This window comes from Heterocephalus glaber, unplaced genomic scaffold, assembly GCF_053883595.1.
Source record: "Heterocephalus glaber isolate CG9 unplaced genomic scaffold, H.glaber_assembly_v1.0 deba00000937, whole genome shotgun sequence".
Taxonomy (NCBI): domain Eukaryota; kingdom Metazoa; phylum Chordata; class Mammalia; order Rodentia; family Bathyergidae; genus Heterocephalus; species Heterocephalus glaber.
The window spans coordinates 775706-793661 of NW_028258173.1; the positions used below are offsets into that span (position 1 = coordinate 775706).

The window sequence follows — 17956 nt, forward strand, 5'->3', positions numbered from 1 at the left end:
TGTCCATGCTGCAGGGGACAGCAGTAAGTACACATCGTCCCCACCAGCATGGAGCGGTGGCTTCTCATCCAGAGAAGAAACTGGCTGCGTCCCGTGTGCTGGCCCCAGGCACACAGCGTGGGGCAGGGGCCCAGGACCTTGGCTAATGTCAGCTTCTCTGCAGAAGCCAAGCCACCAAGGCTGTGTGACCTGCCTGAGGCTGAAGGGAGGAGGTGCCAGGCTCTAACAGCACCAGGACAGAGGGGTCAGGTGCTCCTGAGCTATGGTACACAGTTCCGGGCCGGCTGATTCTGGAACACCTCCAGACACAAGGTCTGGAGCTATACCAGCCCAAGGGCCCAGTGAGGCCCAAGAGTTCGGGTGTGGGAGATGAGGGCCCCACTCCCCACCACTCCTCAGCTCACACTTGAAATGTCAGCTCCAAACCAGCTCTGTTCTGTTTGGCTCCTGCCTCAAAAAAATCCACCCTTGTGGCCCCCTTAGCCCCGCCCAGGCTGGCATGGTGGAGCCCTCGGCCTCATCCACCTGGCCTCTTCAGAGGAAAGGAAACGGCCCCAGCCAGAGTCAGGTCCACCAAGGCCTCCTCCACTCGGCCAGGTTGTTGCCCCAGGTGTGGGCCTGGCGAGGGCTCTCTGCTTGTCCCTGCCGACACTGGGGCTGACCCTTCTCTAAGGAGTGGTCACATGTCCTGGGGAGCAAAATCAGCCCCCGTGGAGGCCACTGGTCTGGGGCAGTGCGGCCAGCCGGGTGTGTAGACATTAATTTGAATTAAGTGCCCGCCTGTGGTGGTGGCAGAGCCCTGGCCTCCATCTTTGCTGGGCTGGGGGGAGCAGGTGGGGCATGAGCTCGTTTCCACCCTCTGGCCCCCGTTGCAGACCTTCACCCCAGCCATCACCAGGCCGGTACGGAGCTCTGAGGACCTGAGGGCTGCTTTCCTTGGCTCCCACGGCTGCCTCTGTCTTACCCAAGCCCTGGGTGACCACAGCACTTCCTGGAGTTACCCTTGGCCAGTGGTTGGGCGCTACCATGCCCAACACATGCACACAACACACACACTCCACCTCTTACTCTTGGGACACCTCCACGTCCTACCACTGGCCCTCCACATGGCTCCTGTCCCTCTGCCCAAGCTTGTCCTTCGTTCTTCAGACACTAAGGGAGGGTCACCTCTCCTGGGAAGCTGCCAGAAGCTGCAAATAGGGGCAAGGCCAGGCCCTGGACCACTGGGTACCCTTTATCAGGATGGTAACTGCCATTCGCTCACAATGCACAGCCACTCTGTTGGCCTGTGCTGCCCCTAGGCCCCCAACACAAAGCCCACACTTGAATGGAGACAGGCTCCAACAGGAAACAATCTCCTACACATCTCTCTTCGGGCCTTCCTGGGGGCCTGGGAGGAACTTCCTGAGGGAGATCTCAGGCCTGGGGGCACAAGGGCTCAGGCCCCAGGCTGACTCCTACAGCGGCTCCAAATTTCCAGGAAGCTGCCTTTCCCACCCTGCAGCCAAAAGCAGATCCCCAGGCTGCCCAGGCTCTGTGTCACCTCCTGTGTTGCCCCACAGCCCGACCTTCAGCCTACGCACATACCTCCCTCCCATTCAGCATCTCTCAACTGCCTGCGGGCATGCCCTGAGTTTTAGGGCAGGGGTCCAGCGGGCCCCACCCCACAGAGCTCCTTAAACTCCACGAGGCAGGGGGCTCTACAGTGAGCTGAGGGCCAGTCATATCCGGACATGGGGCAGAGCGGGGTCCTCGGGCTCTGCCAGTGTAGCTCTGCTCGTCTCACTGGCCACCTGTCCAAGTCTGTTGCTTGGCGCTATAACAATACCAGAAAATTGTAATGAACAGCAATTTGTTTCTTATAGTTCTGGAGGCCGACCAGCCCCAGGCAGAGAGCCCTGGTCTGGTGAGAGCCTTCTGTGTCACCCCAAGGCGGGAGGCAAAAGGACAGCAGCAAATGAGAGCCAGAAGCAGAAGGGGCCAGCCTGCCGCCCCAGCCCACTGCTGCCTGAGCTCAAAGCCTCATACCTAGTCGCCCTGTCCGCACTGCGGCCCCCAGACAGCAGCTGGTCAGGGCACGAATGAGGCCCTTAAGGCAGCCCCGCAGCGGGTGAGCTGGGGTGCCTGCAGGCCCGAGTTGCACCATGTCTGCAAAGCTAGCAGGGAAGCAGCAGGAAGAGACGGGGTGGCTGCTCTTTGGGTGAAGCCTGGCTATGGTTTGGACAGCAGGCTGGAGGGGAGAAGTGCTCATCAGGAGGATACTTAGGGGCTCCTGCACAACACACTAGGTGACCAGGGGACCCTGCGAGGACCAGGAAGGGAGGTAACGCTTGCTCTGAGGGCAGCACCTGCTGGATGCTTTGTGAACTGCCCAGCCCAAGGAGGGGAGTTTCTGCACCTCACAGGCAGGTTCCAGCACAGGGGCACTCCAAACGCCCTGCACCCTGGCACCTACAGGTCCCTGAGCGGCAGCAGGGCCTCAAGCAGGCCACTTGGGTGCCTGTCTTCCTCCAGACTTGGTGAATTGGACTGTGTGAGACGTTGGCTGCGTCCTTCTTGTCTTGTGTCAGAAACGAGCTGCTTTGAGTCCCCAAGGGCTGCCTGTTACTGTGGCATGCCCAGCCTGGGCAGATTGACATGGTCTGTAATTAACCCCAAAGTATCCAGTGTTTTGAGTACAGGTGCTAGGAAGGTGTCATGCTGTGGATGCAAAGGAACGCCACTTGGTAGCAGGACTGGCATGGAGGATGAGTTAGTGAGTTGGAGTGGTCAGCTGGAGAGCATGAGGCTGCCTATGCTATGGGCCAGGCACAGCAGGGCCCCACCAGGAAGTTCACAGAGGGTGCCGAAGGCTAGGCATGGTGCCAGTCATCTGGATGTGGCCCGTTTCCTCATCTCTCCTGCGGCCTAACCACTAGCATAGAGAGGCTGGCGCCGAGGAATGAGGGGCTTCTGTGCCCTTCCCCTGCTGAACCCCTAGCCTCACGCCCACCTGGGCCGGTGGGCACCTGGTCCTGGAATACCTGAAACTGGACCTCTGTTTCCCAGAGAGGATTGGCTTTAAGCCACAGAAACCTGGAGCAGCGATTCTCACCTCGAAGGCCTCTCTTTCCCTCCCGTTAGCCAGAATGGGCAGCTCCCTGTACCCCTTGCTCTCCTGGCCGACCGGGAGCCCACCAAGACCCCACCTTCCCCATCCTACTCCAAGCGGTGTTCTGTACTGCTGTCTGCAGGTGAGACGAGCTTTCCCCACCTTGCCTTCACACCCCTTTCTAACAAGATGAAATCCGAAGAAGCCGAAGAAGGCATGAGTTCCCTCTCGTCTCTTCCTCGTCCCTCATTAAACTCTGGGAAGTTTTTACTCCCCCTTACTCTTTGGCCCCAGCTGCTGACAGAATTATCTGTAGCAGAGCTGGCTGTGGTGGTGCACACCTGTAATCCCAGCATTCTGGAGGCTGAGGCAGGAGGATCACTGAGAGTTCAAGGCCAGCCTGGGCTACATAGTGAGACCCTGTCTCAATCAGTCAATCAATTAATCAGTCAACCAATAAATAGCTGAATCTTTGGGCTGGGGATGTAGCTCGGTGGTAGAGTGCTTGGCTAATATGCATGAGCTATTATTATCATTATTATTATTTTGGTAGTGCTGAGAATAGAACCCAGGGCCTAGTGCATGCTCCCACTGAGCTACATCCCAGCCAAGAGAGTCTTCAGCATAGATTTCTCTGGTTCAGAGAAGGGTGTGCTGCTTCCTGGCACTGTGCCTGGTCTGTCTTCTCTGACTGCTGGCCTCCAAGGCTAGCAGGTCTGCCAGGAGGAGCCTCAGGCAGCGCCTCACCTGCAGAGCCACTCAGCTCAGTGGGCCGCCACCTTCTTGCCATCTGCCATTCCTTACCGCCACTTGGCTTCAACACACACACACACACAGGCAAACCAGGCAAGTAGGCATAGTACCTGTTGCAGCTGTGCAGATTCTCAGCATCATGGGTGAGCAAAGAAACGGCGACTGGGGCCATCAGAGCCACGAGGGGCTGCCAAGGCAGCAGAAAGATGGCGCAGTGACACGCAGGTGCTGACAGTGCCCCCCCGGGGCTGCGGCTCAGTGGTGGAGTTTGGTGGGTCTCCCCGGGGCAGAGGGGGGCCACCACCACAGCCCTGTCTGTGTCTCCGCATGAGCTGCCTGTGTGGCCGCCCTCTCCTTTACACCATCCCTCCCCCATGAATGGTGACACATGTTTACCGTCTCAGCCATTTTTCATCTTAACTGTTTTAGAATGGGTTATTTAACTTATTAGATAATGTAATTATCTAATTACGTCCAGAATATGCAACCAGGGCTGGGTGTATAACTTAGTGGCAGAGCATTTGCTTGGCATGGGTGGGGCCCTGGGTTCTATTCTGAGCATTTGCAAAACAAACAAAAAGCTCCCTTCAAAATCCCACCCCTAGAGACAAGCATAATGTTGTGTAGCCATCTTATCAGACCAAAACTCAGGTCTTCCATGATTGAACTCTGACTCCCCATTCTCATCCCTCAGCTCCTAGCAACTCCCATTCTGCTTTCTGTGCCTGTGACTCGAACCATTCTAGGGGCCTTGGAGGAGAGGAAAACACAGTATCCTTTTGTTACCATCTTAGTGCTCTCAGCAAAATGTTCTCAAGGTTCATCCACACTGTGGCATGTGCCAGAATTTCTTTCCTTTGTTAAGACTGAATAACATTCCATTGTACAGACACAGCACACTTTATCCAGTCTTACATAATATCTGAAATTGGAGCTGCCATGAAAAACCCAGACATTTTAAACATTTGGTTTCTCTGGGCCATTTCTGGGTGATACTGTGGTGATTCCTAGGAGGGTTAGCTTTCCATTTCCGGGACAAAATATCTGAGAAGAACAACTTGCAGGAGGCAGGGCTATTTGGGATCATGGTCTAGGGTTTCAGCCCATGGTTACTTGGCTCTGTTTCTTCTAGGCCTGCAGTGAGGCAGAAACACCGTGGAAGAGGACATGGTGGAAGAAACCCGCTCCTCACAATGACCTGGAAGTAGAATGGGAGAGGCACAGAGGAGGGGCTGGTGACAAGGTATGCCCTTCAAAGGCAGATTCCAGGAACCTCCTTCCTCCAGCCAGGGCCCGTTTCCTAACAGCCCATTCCTAGATGGACTCATCCATGGATAAATCCATCTGACGAAGTTCGGGCCTTCGTGACCCTGTCACTGCCCCAAAGCCCATCAGCTGTCAGCACAATGAGCCTGCAGGCACAACACTCGAGGAACCATGAGTGTCAGCATTGCTGTGCTCCTGCAGGGGGTACTGGGGCGACAGCGAGGACATGTGGTCTCTGAGTCCTGGGTGGGCGGCTGCCTGGTCTCCCAGTGGCCTCGGCTGCTCCAGACTGTAGCACAGAGAAACCCAATGGTGCTCACAGCCTGTGTGAGGCCCTGTCCGCTGTAACTGCCGCTAGAGTGGCCAGTGACATACAGCCTGTGACCTGTGGCAGACAAAGAATGGGTCATACCTCCTGTTAGCATGAGCCTCCCGTAGGGAGCTGAACCCACTGTAGGGTTGGGGTTAGGGTCAGGAAAGCTGTAAAGAGCAGAAACTTCTAGAAGCCAGAGCACGCTGGCCAGTGGAGGAAGGACAGAACTGGAGGGCCAGGAGGTGTTGGGGACCCTGGAGTGGCTTCCATCCTGTGTCCAGTCCCAGGTCAGCTTCCCATGTGGCTCACACACACCTACGCCCTTTATTCCTGGAGACTGGGTGAGCATCAGGCGCTTGCCAACGAGGACCGTGAGCTGGGATGGGGTACATGAACTCGGGGGCTGTTGCTTTGGGTTCTGAGGACCAAACAGGAAGCATAAATATGTGAGGGCTAGAGCCAGGCCTGGCCACACCAGTGAGGGGACCACTGCTTCCTTCACTCCTGCAGGGAGCGGCAGGTGGCTGCTGGGTGCAGGCTTCTGTTCTGGGGTGATAAGATGTAAAATTGACTGTAGCATCAGTCACACCTCTGTTAATCTGCAGAAAAAGAACACTGAATGGCACTTTTTTACGTGTATGTGTGGTACTTGGGAATTTAAACACATGGCCTTCACAGTGAACTACAACCTTGACCCTTTGATTTTCCTTTTGAGACAGGGTCTTGCTAAGTCACTAAGTTGTGTAGGCTAGGCTGGAACTTGTGAGATCCTCCTGCCTCAGCCTTCTAAATGCTAGGATTACAGGTTGCATCACTATGCCTGGCAGTTTGCTTCTCTTGCACTCTGCCTCTCTGAAGAGGACAGGATGTTGGCCAGGCTGGATGTCCATTTACCATTTGTCATCCAGATGTAGGATCTGACCCCTGACCTCCTGGGCAGGAGTCTGGGTTAAGGACATTATAATCACAAAGTGTCAGGTGGATGGGAGGGGCCTGCAGAACTGGAAGTGAAGTTGTGCACAGGGGGCTCATGAACAAACCTATGTCCCTGCATCCTGCCAGGCACAGGGGGACCCAGTGCAGTCGAGAAGCCCTCAGGCCCCACCCCAGCACTGTTGTCAAAACCTGGTTTCCACTTCGGTTTGGGGTTAAGAGTAGAGGGGCTTCAGCCCCGACGAGAACACACCTGGGTAGTCCTGGGTAGGTCTTGAGGGAGGGGAGGCCCAGGCCAGTGTCTTGCTGGGAGGTCTACGCCCAGAGGTGGGGAAGCTCTGAAGGCAGCACCTGTCTGGCCATCTTGCTTGGGCCGCAGGACCTGCCTTGCCCTGGGCATCTGCCATGTGAGTCATTCACCAGGTGCAGGGGTAGGGTCGCCTGGGGTCACTGTGAGCTGGGAGGTTCACAAGGCCGTGCCCAGCAGAGCTTGTCACGTCAGCCAGGTGCCTTGCACTGGCACAATCACTGTGCCAAGAGGACCTGGGGGAGACCAGCATTCAGTTGCTTCTCTTGCACAAGTGAGTGGTGGAGCAGAGACAGAGGGTAGCAAATGAGCAGTGAGGACCTGGCACCCCGGTGCAGAAGCCAGGAGTGGGGACCAGCCTTCTGCAACAGCCCCTGCAAGCCCTGGGGCCAAAAGTGTGCTTCACACAGGGGAAACTGAGGACACAAAGGGGACTGCTGTGGCTCTGGGGCACGACACCTGCAGCACGCATGGAGATAATGGGGCTGAGAATCCCAGTTCAGGACCCTGAAGAGTGAGTGCCCCTCAAAAAAGGCAGCACTAGCTGGGCATCCCTGTAATCCAAGCTACCCAGGACGCTGAGGCAGGAGGGTGGCAAGTTCAAGGCCAGCCTGGACAGTTTAGTGAGATCATGTGAACATTAAGAGCTCAGTATTCTCTGGATTCAATCCCCAGTACGGGGAACAAAACGACAACAAAAAGCACCACTGATTTTTTCCAGGCCTCTTCCAGTGCTGTCCCCTGCGGCCACAGAAGGAAACAGGAGCAAGGACTCTGGTCCCTGTGTTGGCTGGTTTTCCTGACTAATTAAGAGAACAGGCAGGAGAGACAGGTAGTAGAAGCTGGGCCTGAAGATCTCCAGAGGAGGCACCGGCCCAAGATCAGCAGCTACTAAGGAAGAGGCTGGTCCAGCCATTTCCAGGGCGTGGGTGTCACGCCCCTTCAGGTTCCAGTCTGGCAGTAGAGCCAGGCAACTGTTCATTAACAGAAGAGCTATGAGAGAATTCTGCCAACAAGGTTATTTTTACTAGTTTGGCAAAATCCCCCCTTGGTTCCCGTAAGGCTGAGGAATTGGGCAGTTCCTTACTGCCCACCACTCTGGCCATAGGTCAAGGCCAGCCTTCTGATGTCTCCTGTCTCCAGGAAGTGCCCTGTGACTCAGGAATTGCTGCCTGTCTCCCTAACCCCTGTCAGCTGTCTGGGGCAGCGGCTGCAGCACTGGGAAGGGGGTGAGGAAAACACTTAAAGTGGAGAGCCCGGCCCGTGTGCTGCTTTGCTCGGCGGCTTTCCTGGTCCACCAGTCCAGCGGGCATCCCGGACCTCATGCTGCCCTGTACCCTGTGGACCAGGTGTACAGATCTTTGATGTCCAGACGATGCACTGCGCGGCAATGGTTGCTACTTTCCTGGAGGGGTGGGGAGGCCTCGGAGGGCGTCCCTCTCCGTTCCCGGGTACCTGCCGTGAGGGCGTCTCTGGAGGGCTTCCCAGATTTGAGCTGGCCGACAGCCTGAACTTCATAAAGCTTCTTCGCTCTGTCAGGAAAAAAGCACAGTTCCAACAGCGACTAGGTAACGAACGATGGAGACTCGGCCCCCAGGCCGATGGCACTGGAGGCAGGCAAAGTCCAGGCCTCAGCCTCTGCACTCCCCTTCAACACAGCCCCGTGAGGCTGCAGATGGCCGCTGCATCGCTCTCGGAACGGGCAGCTCCCGCGCGGGGGACGCCCCTGTCTTCCTGCACAGGGCGCCGCCAGGCACCTTTCCCAGGTCTGCCGAGAGGAACAGCGGGGTTGCCCGATCACGACGTGGGCAAACCATAAGTCTTAGCGTGACCACTAGGAACCTGCACGCAAGAAGGGGCAGGATGCCCTGAGGCCCTGCGATGCGAACAGCTGGGGCACTGCGCTGCCGGACAGGTTAGGTGCTCAGGCGCCTGCCCGGAAGAGGCCGGAGCGCCAGGCCCCGCCTTCGAGCGCCGCGGCCCCGCCCCCGGGTTGCTAGGGGAAGTGACGTCACAACACGATGGCGGCGGCTCCTTTAGACAGCCGAAGGGGGGTTTAGGCCCGGAAGATCCGAGTCCATCCGCGGCGGGGAGAGGGCAAGCGGGGTTGGCAGGGGCCGGAGCAGCGGCGGCGGGGCTCGGACTGTCCCATCCATCCCGTATTGAGGCGCTGGGAGCGGCGGGGCGGCCAGAAAGCGATGGTGAAAGCGGGGCCGTGAGGGGGGCGGAGCCGGACCGGACCCGCAGTCGCGGCAGAAGCGGCGCCGCCTCCCGCAACGCAGACCCAGGAAGCGGCCGGGCAAGCAGCAGCGAGCGGTGCGCCGCCATGGAGCTCAGGGTCGGGAACAGGTACCGGCTGGGCCGCAAGATCGGCAGCGGCTCCTTCGGAGACATCTATCTCGGTGAGGCTGGGGACGTCCCGGGGCCGCGCTTGGGGCCCTGGAGCCCGGGCTACCGACAACGGCCACTCGGGGAGCGCGGCGGGGGGTGGGGGTCTGCGGGCTCCGGAGATGGTTAGGGTGCAGTGGGGCGGCGGGCGGGCCCTGGAAGATGCCCGGAGTGCAATGGGGTGGCGGGCTTGGCGGGGGAGGACCCAGGGGAAAGAGGCGTTGTGGCCCGGGGTGGACGGGTAGTAGCCTGGGGTCTGCGGGTCCAGGGGAGGGGCAGGGCTTGGGCCTCGGGGCCGGGCGTCGGCTCCCCCCACTCGCGCCTGAGGTCACCGCGGTAAACAAAGGCCATGCTGCTCTGCGGCGGGTCTGCCACTGCCTGCCCCCTCCCTCCACGATCCTGCGTCTTGCCCACGTGGGGGAAAATGTCAGAACCACCTGAATGCGGTGTGGGTTTGGGGAGTGACCCGGTCAGAAACGGGGAAACGCTCGGCTGCGTCCTGAGTGCTGGCTCCTTGTGACCGGCTGTCCTACCCTTTCCGACAATGGCAGCTCTAGTTAACTGACCCCACTAGTGGGGCCCGGTGCCCTCCCGGGTCTCTTTCTTGGCCTGAACAGAGACTGAGAGAGTTCCCCTTGAGCTAGAAACTGTGGCTGGCCTGGTCTGTCGTCCAGAGCCCCTTGGCTTTCGAGTTGTCATTGAGTACGTGTTGAGCATCCGAGTTGAATACTTGGTACTGGATATAAACAAGAATTAAATTTAGATGAATGCAGACAAAGTCAGTGTTAAAATGTTGGCAAAATTGGAAGCACTGACGAGCTGTGCTATTAAAATGTTCAGGATAGACTTGAAAAATACTTAGGGTTAAAATGTCCTGGGTTAGCAGTGACAGGATGTGCAGTGTAATAAAGGGTTGACTTAAATCATGTCGTTGGGAATTTTAAAGTACATTTAATTGCATAAGTTATTTCAGACCCCAGGAACTTGCAGCCTGGCAGTGCTGTGTAGGCAGAGACTATGGCTTGAGTTTAGGGTTAAACATGTTCTGTCGCAGAGACCGGGCCTGTCTTTGTTTGGCTGGCACACCTGTCAGGCAGTCCCGCCTTGCCTAGGGCCTGGCTCCCCACCCCCTCCCTTCCAAGACCTGGAGGGCTGACAAAGTTCGCACGAATCTGCTCCACGAGTAGCTCCTGACTACGTTTGGTGCCTGGTTAACTCACAGCGTCAGCCCATCATCACATACCCTGTGATGGACTTGAACCTGTTCTTTTGTTGTAATGGCTTGCTGGGTAAAATATGCTTGGGAGACATTTAGGTTTCACTGTTTAAATATTTATAACCAAGTAGTCAGCCAGATGCCTTCTCGGCAGTGTTTTGGAAGTCTCAGAGTGCTGGATAAATGGAAGCTGTTTGGCTCATTTATAGAACAATAGATTTTGGCAAAAGTTGTAACCTCAGGGTCTTGGTGATATATTGAAGAGTCACTCCATTAGCCACCCTTTTGTAGGCATCAAAAAGTAGGTGTTTTGAAACTTTTTGTTTTCTGAGACCTTGTCAAACATCTTTGCTTTGTGAAGGTTGGTCCTGACAGTCCAGTTGTGGGCTGGTCACCACACATTGTTCAGAAGTGTGAGCAGTTCTCATAGAGGGTGCGGGCTTTGTGAGGTTTGTTCCTCATTCACACTTGTGTCCTTCAGGCCTCACCTGCCTCGAACATACATTAAGGCGCTTGATCAATTGAACTACACTCTTGCCGAGACGAAAGGTCTGTGCTAAAATGGGATTGCTGTGGCATTGAGGTCCTGGGGTCGAAGTGCCCAGATGACCTGTTTGTTGGCGTAAGGGTGGGTATCGACAGTCTTTTCCCATTGGCATTGACTCTTAGCCTGTGTTGCCATCCTTTCAAGCCACCCACTATGGAGCAGAACCCCAAAATGGCCATGTCAGCTTGAGCAAGACAGGCTGGAAAGGCAGGTCAGGGGAAAGTTATAGTCCATAGTTAAAGAGCACTGATTTGAAGACCATGGGATGGGTTGACTCAAATATACTATAATTTTCTGCCACCAGTTGGACATGAGTTGAGGAACTGGGTCCTCTCTCAAAAACTGTCTTATATATTCCGCTGAGAGTGTAAATTGAAACCTTTCCTGTTGCCATTTTGATAATTCTCAGAAGCACTCCACTCCTCCGGTTTTGTTTTGAGCTTGGCACTTGGGAGGGTTTGGATTTCCACCTGGGACATTCTGTTTTTCCAGGTGTTTGAAACTGGCAGGAGGGGAAGGGTTTCCTTCCGTTGGGTAGTGGCACCCCATGGAATGAGAAGGCCACACCTGGTGTTGGGCAGTCTTTCCTGAAGCCTGCTGTGCTGCCAGGGGAAGGGCCGCAATGGGGTGCCCTGGCAGGTTTTCTTTCATGTCTTTTCCAAAATTGCCCCTTCATTGCCTCAATAGGGACAGCATCATGGGGCTATTTCTCGAATTCTTGGGTTTGAGAAATTATACGTAATGGACTTGGGCTGCTGTTGGGAGCTAGAAAGATCAATCCTAGTCCTCTGTCTAAGCCAGCCAGATGGGGAAGGCTCTTCAGGGCCAGGCTGGAAGGCACCAAAGTCCACACGCTTGTAAAGAGTACATCCGGACAGGATATTAGGTATTGCAAGTAGGTTTAAGGCAGCCTCTCAGCTCTGTGCCCTTTACTGTGTCAGCCCATTGCTCTGTAGGTGATAAGATTTTTGAGCTAGTAGAAACCAGAAGTCCTTCACTTTCGCTGGCAGTGTGCCACTTACAAACTTGATAACATTTGGAAACACAGCTAGTGCTCTTCAGAGGCTGTGTGCCCCGCCAGTGTGACAGGGTAACCTGAGGGAAGAAGAGCTGGGTCAGGCTGAGGCAGGTGGTGATGGTGGTAAGTGGAGCTCTGCTCTGCTGGCCAGTGTGCGGAGTGACTGCATGCCAAGATGGCAGAGTTCCTGGGTTAGGCTCTGCTCTTGTCTTTGTCTTCTAGAAGCAAGCAGTGGGGTCTGGGGGCCAGATGGTAGAAGGAAGGTTTCTTCTTGCCCACTGTAGGCATTTCTTCTTCACTCAGAGCCTTGTCTGTCTACTCCTTACCTGGATGGACAGAGAAGTTGGGCTCCAAGATATGCAGCGTCTTTGGGGAGCCAAGCCTTAGGCTCTTCTTTATGATTTATCTTTCCTCACTCCCTTGATTTCTCTGGAGAGGCCCTGTGCATGGTGTCTAGCACACCACAGTATCCCCGCGTGTTGGCCGGATATGAGAGCAGAGGGCCATTTACCTTGGGGTTGGGTTTTGCTTGAGTGTTCTCTCCTGCCCTCTTTTTTCTCCTGTGCTGGGGATCGAAGCCCCACCCTGGCCAATACTGGGCAAGCACACTACCACTGAGCTATGTCCTAAGCCCATTTATGTGGGGTTTTTTTTAGGAGGGGTACCGGGGATAGAACTCTGGTCCTTGCACTTGCGCAGCAGGCGGTGAAACCACTGAGCTAAATCTCCGGCCCTCATTTATGTATTTTTAATAAGAAGTCATGACACTGCTCCACAAAGTTCAAATGTGAACTTTGCCCTACTCTTCTAAGGGGGCTCTGTATTTCTCTGTTGACAGTCCTTAGTGGTAATTACCAGTATCGAGCTTGGTAATTCAGAGTGCCCTTCCTGTCCCAGGACAAGATCATGCTCTGAATTAGGGTCAGATAATTCACCAGCTGCTTTGGTCTCCTCAATTTGAGGGATAATTTTGGTTTCCCAGGACTAGCATTACCCTGTGTCTACACACAGACCGACAGCTATGCCTGTAAGTGAGCCCTGTCTTAGAGCAGAGCAGGATTGTTGAGCTGCACAAAAGAACTGAAGGTCTGGTGTGATAAATGTCCCTGGTATAGTCAGACAACCTGAATGAACTTCTGCCCATCACCTGGTTTTGTTCTGAATGAAGAACCCAGAGCTTTATGAAATCTTTCATACAGGTACCTGTGTCTCTTCTAGCAGTTCTCCTCCGGCTTACCTGTGGTAAAGAACCTATTTTTGTAAGTTCCAATCTGTTGCAGCAATCCCAAATTGCCATCAGAGTTCTCAGTGCTTCCTGATCTCTTACTTGTTCCCCTGTGGGTGGTAGTGGCAGTACCAGGACTGGACTTTGAGCAGCATTGCTAATGGGTGTTGGAGGATGCTGCCAACCCAGGAGGGGGCAGGGGTGCAGGACTGCAGGCCTGTGGGTCTACACTGGAGACAGTGGGATGCACAGAACTTGAAGTTCTGCTGCTTGGTCCTTCTACCCAGTGGGTAGTAGTCCTGGAGGAGACCAGCATATGTGCTGTCCTCACGTGTGTGCAGAGCTTGTATCCAGCTGCTCCTCTACAGGTGGTCATCGGTGGTCCTGCAGGAGCACTGGCTCTGTTTGCTGGCACAGCACACACCCTTTCCCCATGACAGAATCCCGTTCATACTGTGTTGCGCAGTCACCAGTGGTCATTTCTCCCCGAGACTGTCAGATTGTAGGGGTGTGGCCCACATGAACTTTATCAGCCTCAGAGTAGTGCAGCTGGAGGTGTCTTTGGCCTTCTTGAAGATCCTGGTCCAGTAGATTCACTGGCCTGAGGCTGTCCTGTCACTGGACCCGCCAGCTGGCAAGGGTAGTGGTGATGTCTACAGGGGCTGTGCCGCTTCAGGGTGCGGGGAGTTGCTGATGTAACCAGTGAGATGAGTCACTGTCCTTCCCTGCTGTCGAGTTCAGCTCAGAGTCCAGGTCCTTAGAGGAACTCGGAGGTCATTTTTCATCTGCACAGTACATTTTAGATGAAGTCATTTCTCTTGTAATTGGGTAGATTGTCCCAGCAGTAGGCAAGAAGGATAAGATGTATTGCCTATCTTTTTTTTTTTTTTTTTTTTTTTTATTTAATGTGCCCTAAAGAGTCAAAGTTCTTAAGTAGTCACCAGCAGTGAGATGCAGTGATTCCTACTGATCTGCAGTACTGGCAATTGGCTCTGGGCCTGGGCTTGCTGAGAGCAGTGCATCTGGTACAGCTGTCTCCGTGGGCTGAAAGTCCCACCTCTGTGAAGTGTTGTCTGGGTGGTGGCAGAAGTCAGGTTGTCCTGGTGCTTGCTTGGCCTTGCTCTGCCTTTTCTCCTAGGACTCGAGTGCCGTGTAACTGTGATCCCATTCACCTCCTCAGCCCCCTGTGAGATGGGTGGCAACGCCTCCCCCCAGTCTCAATTGACAAGAAACCCAGTTACCAAGGGCTGGCGAGCCAGGCCCCCACTGTAGTCTGTCAGGGAGTGGGAGCCTGTGTTCATTCCTTTGCAAATAACCACACTCTTGGGAAAGATGAAAGTTTTCTACTTAGAAGGACTCTGAGGGGAGAGGAGGGCTAGACGTGTGTGTTACTTTTCTGGCTGAGACAAAATACTCAGCACCTTTAAGTTAAGGGAGGAAAGGTTTGTTTAGCTCTCAGTTTGTAGAGGTTTCAGTCCATAATCGGCTGGCTCCAAGGCAGGGTGGCATGGCAGAGGGGCATCGTGGAAGAGAAACAGTTCATGGCAGGTAGCAGAAGGCAGGCAAGCAAGCAAGGAACTTTAGCCACTCTTCTCTGCCCCTTTTATATCCTATGTAGACTACTGGGATTAGGCCAGCATCAAACCAATCAGTGTCCTCATTTAGTAATCACACACCTTTAATCCCAGCATTGTACCATGTATCAGTCACATATTCTGGATTGAGTCACCTCTGAAAAAGCCCCACCTATGAGCACATGGGACTTTGGGGGACATCTAGACACAGCCATAGTAGCATGGGGCTTGGTTTCTGTTGTCAAAGGTCTTGGTTACATCCTGGGGTGAAGAGGGCTGGGTCCAGGCAGGGCTTGGGTCAGACAAGGACTCAGGAACCTTGATGCTGTGTGATCCTAGAGGAGAGGTGTTTGGTGAGTCTGCAGGCCCTTATTGGGGAAAAGCAGAGATACAACGTAAAAGCAACGGATTTTTGTGTAATTTTGCCTCCAAAGTTAGAGGCTAGTCATTACTGTATTAGCCACAAACTGACAAAAGGTGTGTGCCCCGGGTTTTTTATGGGGTGCCACTGGGGCTTGGGAAGAGTCCATTCTTCTCATCTAGTGCCGTTGGGAAGCGAAAGGGGCTTCCCTTGGCCTGCCTGAGCCTCTGTGTAGCACTTGGGCTGGGGAGTGGCTCCTGTGACTGTGCGGGAGCTGAACCCACTTGAGAACTGCCCAGAATAGAGAGCTACGTACTGGAGGGTGCTGTGCCTGGCCAGGCTTGAAGTGGGGCGGGCAGGGACAAAAACGCAGCCCTCCTGGTGGGAGGGGACTAGGCACATCCCAGGGCATCAAGGCAGCATGGAGAGTGCCCTGGAGCTCTGTCATGGTGTCCCTTGGTGAGTGAGTGCAGAGGCCAGCTGACAGGGCTGGTGGGAAGGTTCAGACCAGAAGGGACAGGCCCTGCAGCTCTGGTGGAGTGGGTACAAATGGAAGTGGGTGATGGGATCCTGGGTAGACTTTCCTGTACCTTTCAAATAGTACAGTTTTCCACAGATTGTCAGCCAATGATGCTATCTCAAAAAGTACCGACCAGCCATTATTTGGTCCATTTTAGAAAATTCAGGCAGTGGTCATTTCTGCAGTGAGCGGTAATGTTGGGCTGTGTGGTCCACACCAGATAATTAATGTTTGTGCTTTTCTTTCTTTGCCAAGGTACGGACATTGCTGCAGGAGAAGAAGTTGCCATCAAGCTTGAATGTGTCAAGACCAAACACCCTCAGCTCCACATCGAGAGCAAAATCTACAAAATGATGCAGGGAGGAGGTTTGTCCTTTACCTGTTGAAATGTGTCACAAATCGCAGCGTATGATTTGTCTTGGGGGAAGCGGGGAAGATAGCCGCCTGCACCCATGACCAGTTGTCATGGCTTTTGCTCAGAGACTGGCTCAGATGCAGAAGCTCTCATCCAACAAAGAGAAGTGTGATTTGGGGCTTTCTGTACAAAGACTACTTTACTTAGCTTCTCATTGACAGTAGTATCTGAAATCCAGGGTTTATGTGAATTGTACAGAAACAACAGCTACTGATAACTGTAGGTCCCACCAGTGTGGTGCTGCAGGTCACCCTGTGGGGACTTTCTGAGCATGGCTCACACCTCTGGGGGAGTTCCTTCAGACTCCTCACAGTCCAGTTTTCTCTTGGATAAAACAATACTTTGGAATGTGGTGGCTCCCATGACCTTTTCTAGCAAAGTCACTGTTGCAAATCTGTGAAACCTGGCCTTGGGGCTTTGGAGGCCAGTCAGTGGGCCAGACATGGAGCCAGAGTTTCACTTTTAGAATTTCTGGAATGTGAAATCGCTTGGCTGGTGGAGCAGGAGGGAATTTGACTTGGGAATGTCAGAGTCATGAAGATAGTAGCATGGAAGGACGGGTCCTTCTGAAGGTCCAGGCTCAGTGAGCGTGGCCCCCGCCTAGGGACAGGTTTGGTGTCTGAAGGATGCTGTCCCCCTGTCTGTGCAGATCCCTCTGTTGAGAGTCCGTCCCGCTCTGCAATGGCGTCATTGGCCCTCATGCCACAGGAAAAGGGAGCTCGTGGTTTGACTTTGAAGCCTCCCCTCAGCGAAAGCTAACTTGCTTACTGTGCTGCTGCTGGAGACTGACACTGCTCTAACAGCATCTATGCAGCAAGTAGCACCCTAGAGCAGCACAGACAGCCCCATCTCCGGGAGTGGTCCCTGCACCCTGGTGGCCTTTGGTGCAGGGAAGCTTTGAGGGCAGTAGGGAGTATTTGCGTAGCTCTAAGTTTCTGACAGTAGAATAGAGTGAGAGAAGGCAGGCTTTTTCTTTGCTGGGAGTGACTTAAACCTTACAAGCTTAAATATGGTAAGCAACGCCATCTCTTTGAAGACTGGCAGCAAATGGGAAGAAAAGCAGTCCTGTAAGAGCCTGGGATGGGTCGGGTGAAACACCTGGCCCTGGCTGTCCAGGAGTTCATTCAGTGAAGAACAGGCCGGTGCTGGCCGTGCTGCTGTTTGCTCTGTGCTTCAGGATGTCCTGCAGCCTGCTGCCCAGCCTTGTGCAGTGTCTCACTTGGGTAGGTGAATGTGGACTGTGATCTTCTGGGAGCAGCAGTAAGCACCTCTGAGTGTGGTGGCTCTCATCTGCTTGTGTGGGTTGGCTCAGGCTGCACTGGAGGACCAAGTGCAGAGCTACGTGGCTGTGGCTGCTGGAGACAGGCCGTCACAGGGCCTGGTGACAGCTGCGGAGGGTGGCGAAGGCCTCCAGGAAACACAGTGTCCCAGGCTGCGAGTGAGGGACAAGCTCAAGAGGCTCTGTGACCTTCCAGAAGACAAAGACTGGAGGTTGAGCAGCCTCAGGCAGGGCCCAGGAAATTCCACCCGTCCAGAATCTGGTTGGAGCAATCAGTTAAAAACACGAAACAGCAGAAATAAACTAAAATTGGCTGTGTTGGGGAAAGACTGGATGGACAGTGTTTTTATCAACAGTTAAGTGTCTGCGGGATAAAACCTAGAGACTATTGTGGCTGTTCTTTCCAATCCTAGCGTGCCTAAAACATAGGTTGGACCACTTGTTGCTTCTGTTTGACAATAAAGTACTTGGAGTGGTCTGGGGAAGAGAGAGCAAGGTTTTTGTGTGGAGTCCAGGTGGGGGAGTGCACACCATAATCTATCGTGAGGGCACGTGGAACATGGGTGTAGGAGCAGATAGCACTGCCCCTTCACCCCCGAGAAGGACCTGGGGTCCCCGTGGAACCCGTGCACCTGCCCAGCCCCGTCTGTCTGCCCTCCTCCTCGCTTGCCCATGTCTTTCCCAGCGGCAGGGATGGAGGAGTTGCTTGTTTCTGCTTTTGTTTTTCAGGGCTAGGGACTGAAACCAGGG

The 17956-nt window shown here is 54.4% G+C and overlaps 1 protein-coding gene across 9 annotated transcripts in view; it reads left to right on the forward strand.

Annotated features, from left to right (window-relative positions):
• The window catches only part of Csnk1d (casein kinase 1 delta), a 43446-nt gene that overhangs the window by 7305 nt on the left and 18185 nt on the right, over window positions 1–17956 (forward strand). For 4 of the 9 annotated variants that reach the window (XM_013078158.3, XM_013078157.3, XM_004861028.3 and 1 more), the window contains exons 1-2: window positions 8682–9065; window positions 15768–15878. In XM_013078158.3, the coding sequence (XP_012933612.1) occupies window positions 8990–9065; window positions 15768–15878 (187 nt within the window). In that variant the 5' untranslated portion in view covers window positions 8682–8989. Of the gene's footprint in view, window positions 1–4976; window positions 5088–8663; window positions 9066–15767; window positions 15879–17956 lie in introns of those variants that run through there. The other 5 variants (XM_021241234.2, XM_021241235.2, XM_021241233.2 and 2 more) reach the window with 3 other exon arrangements.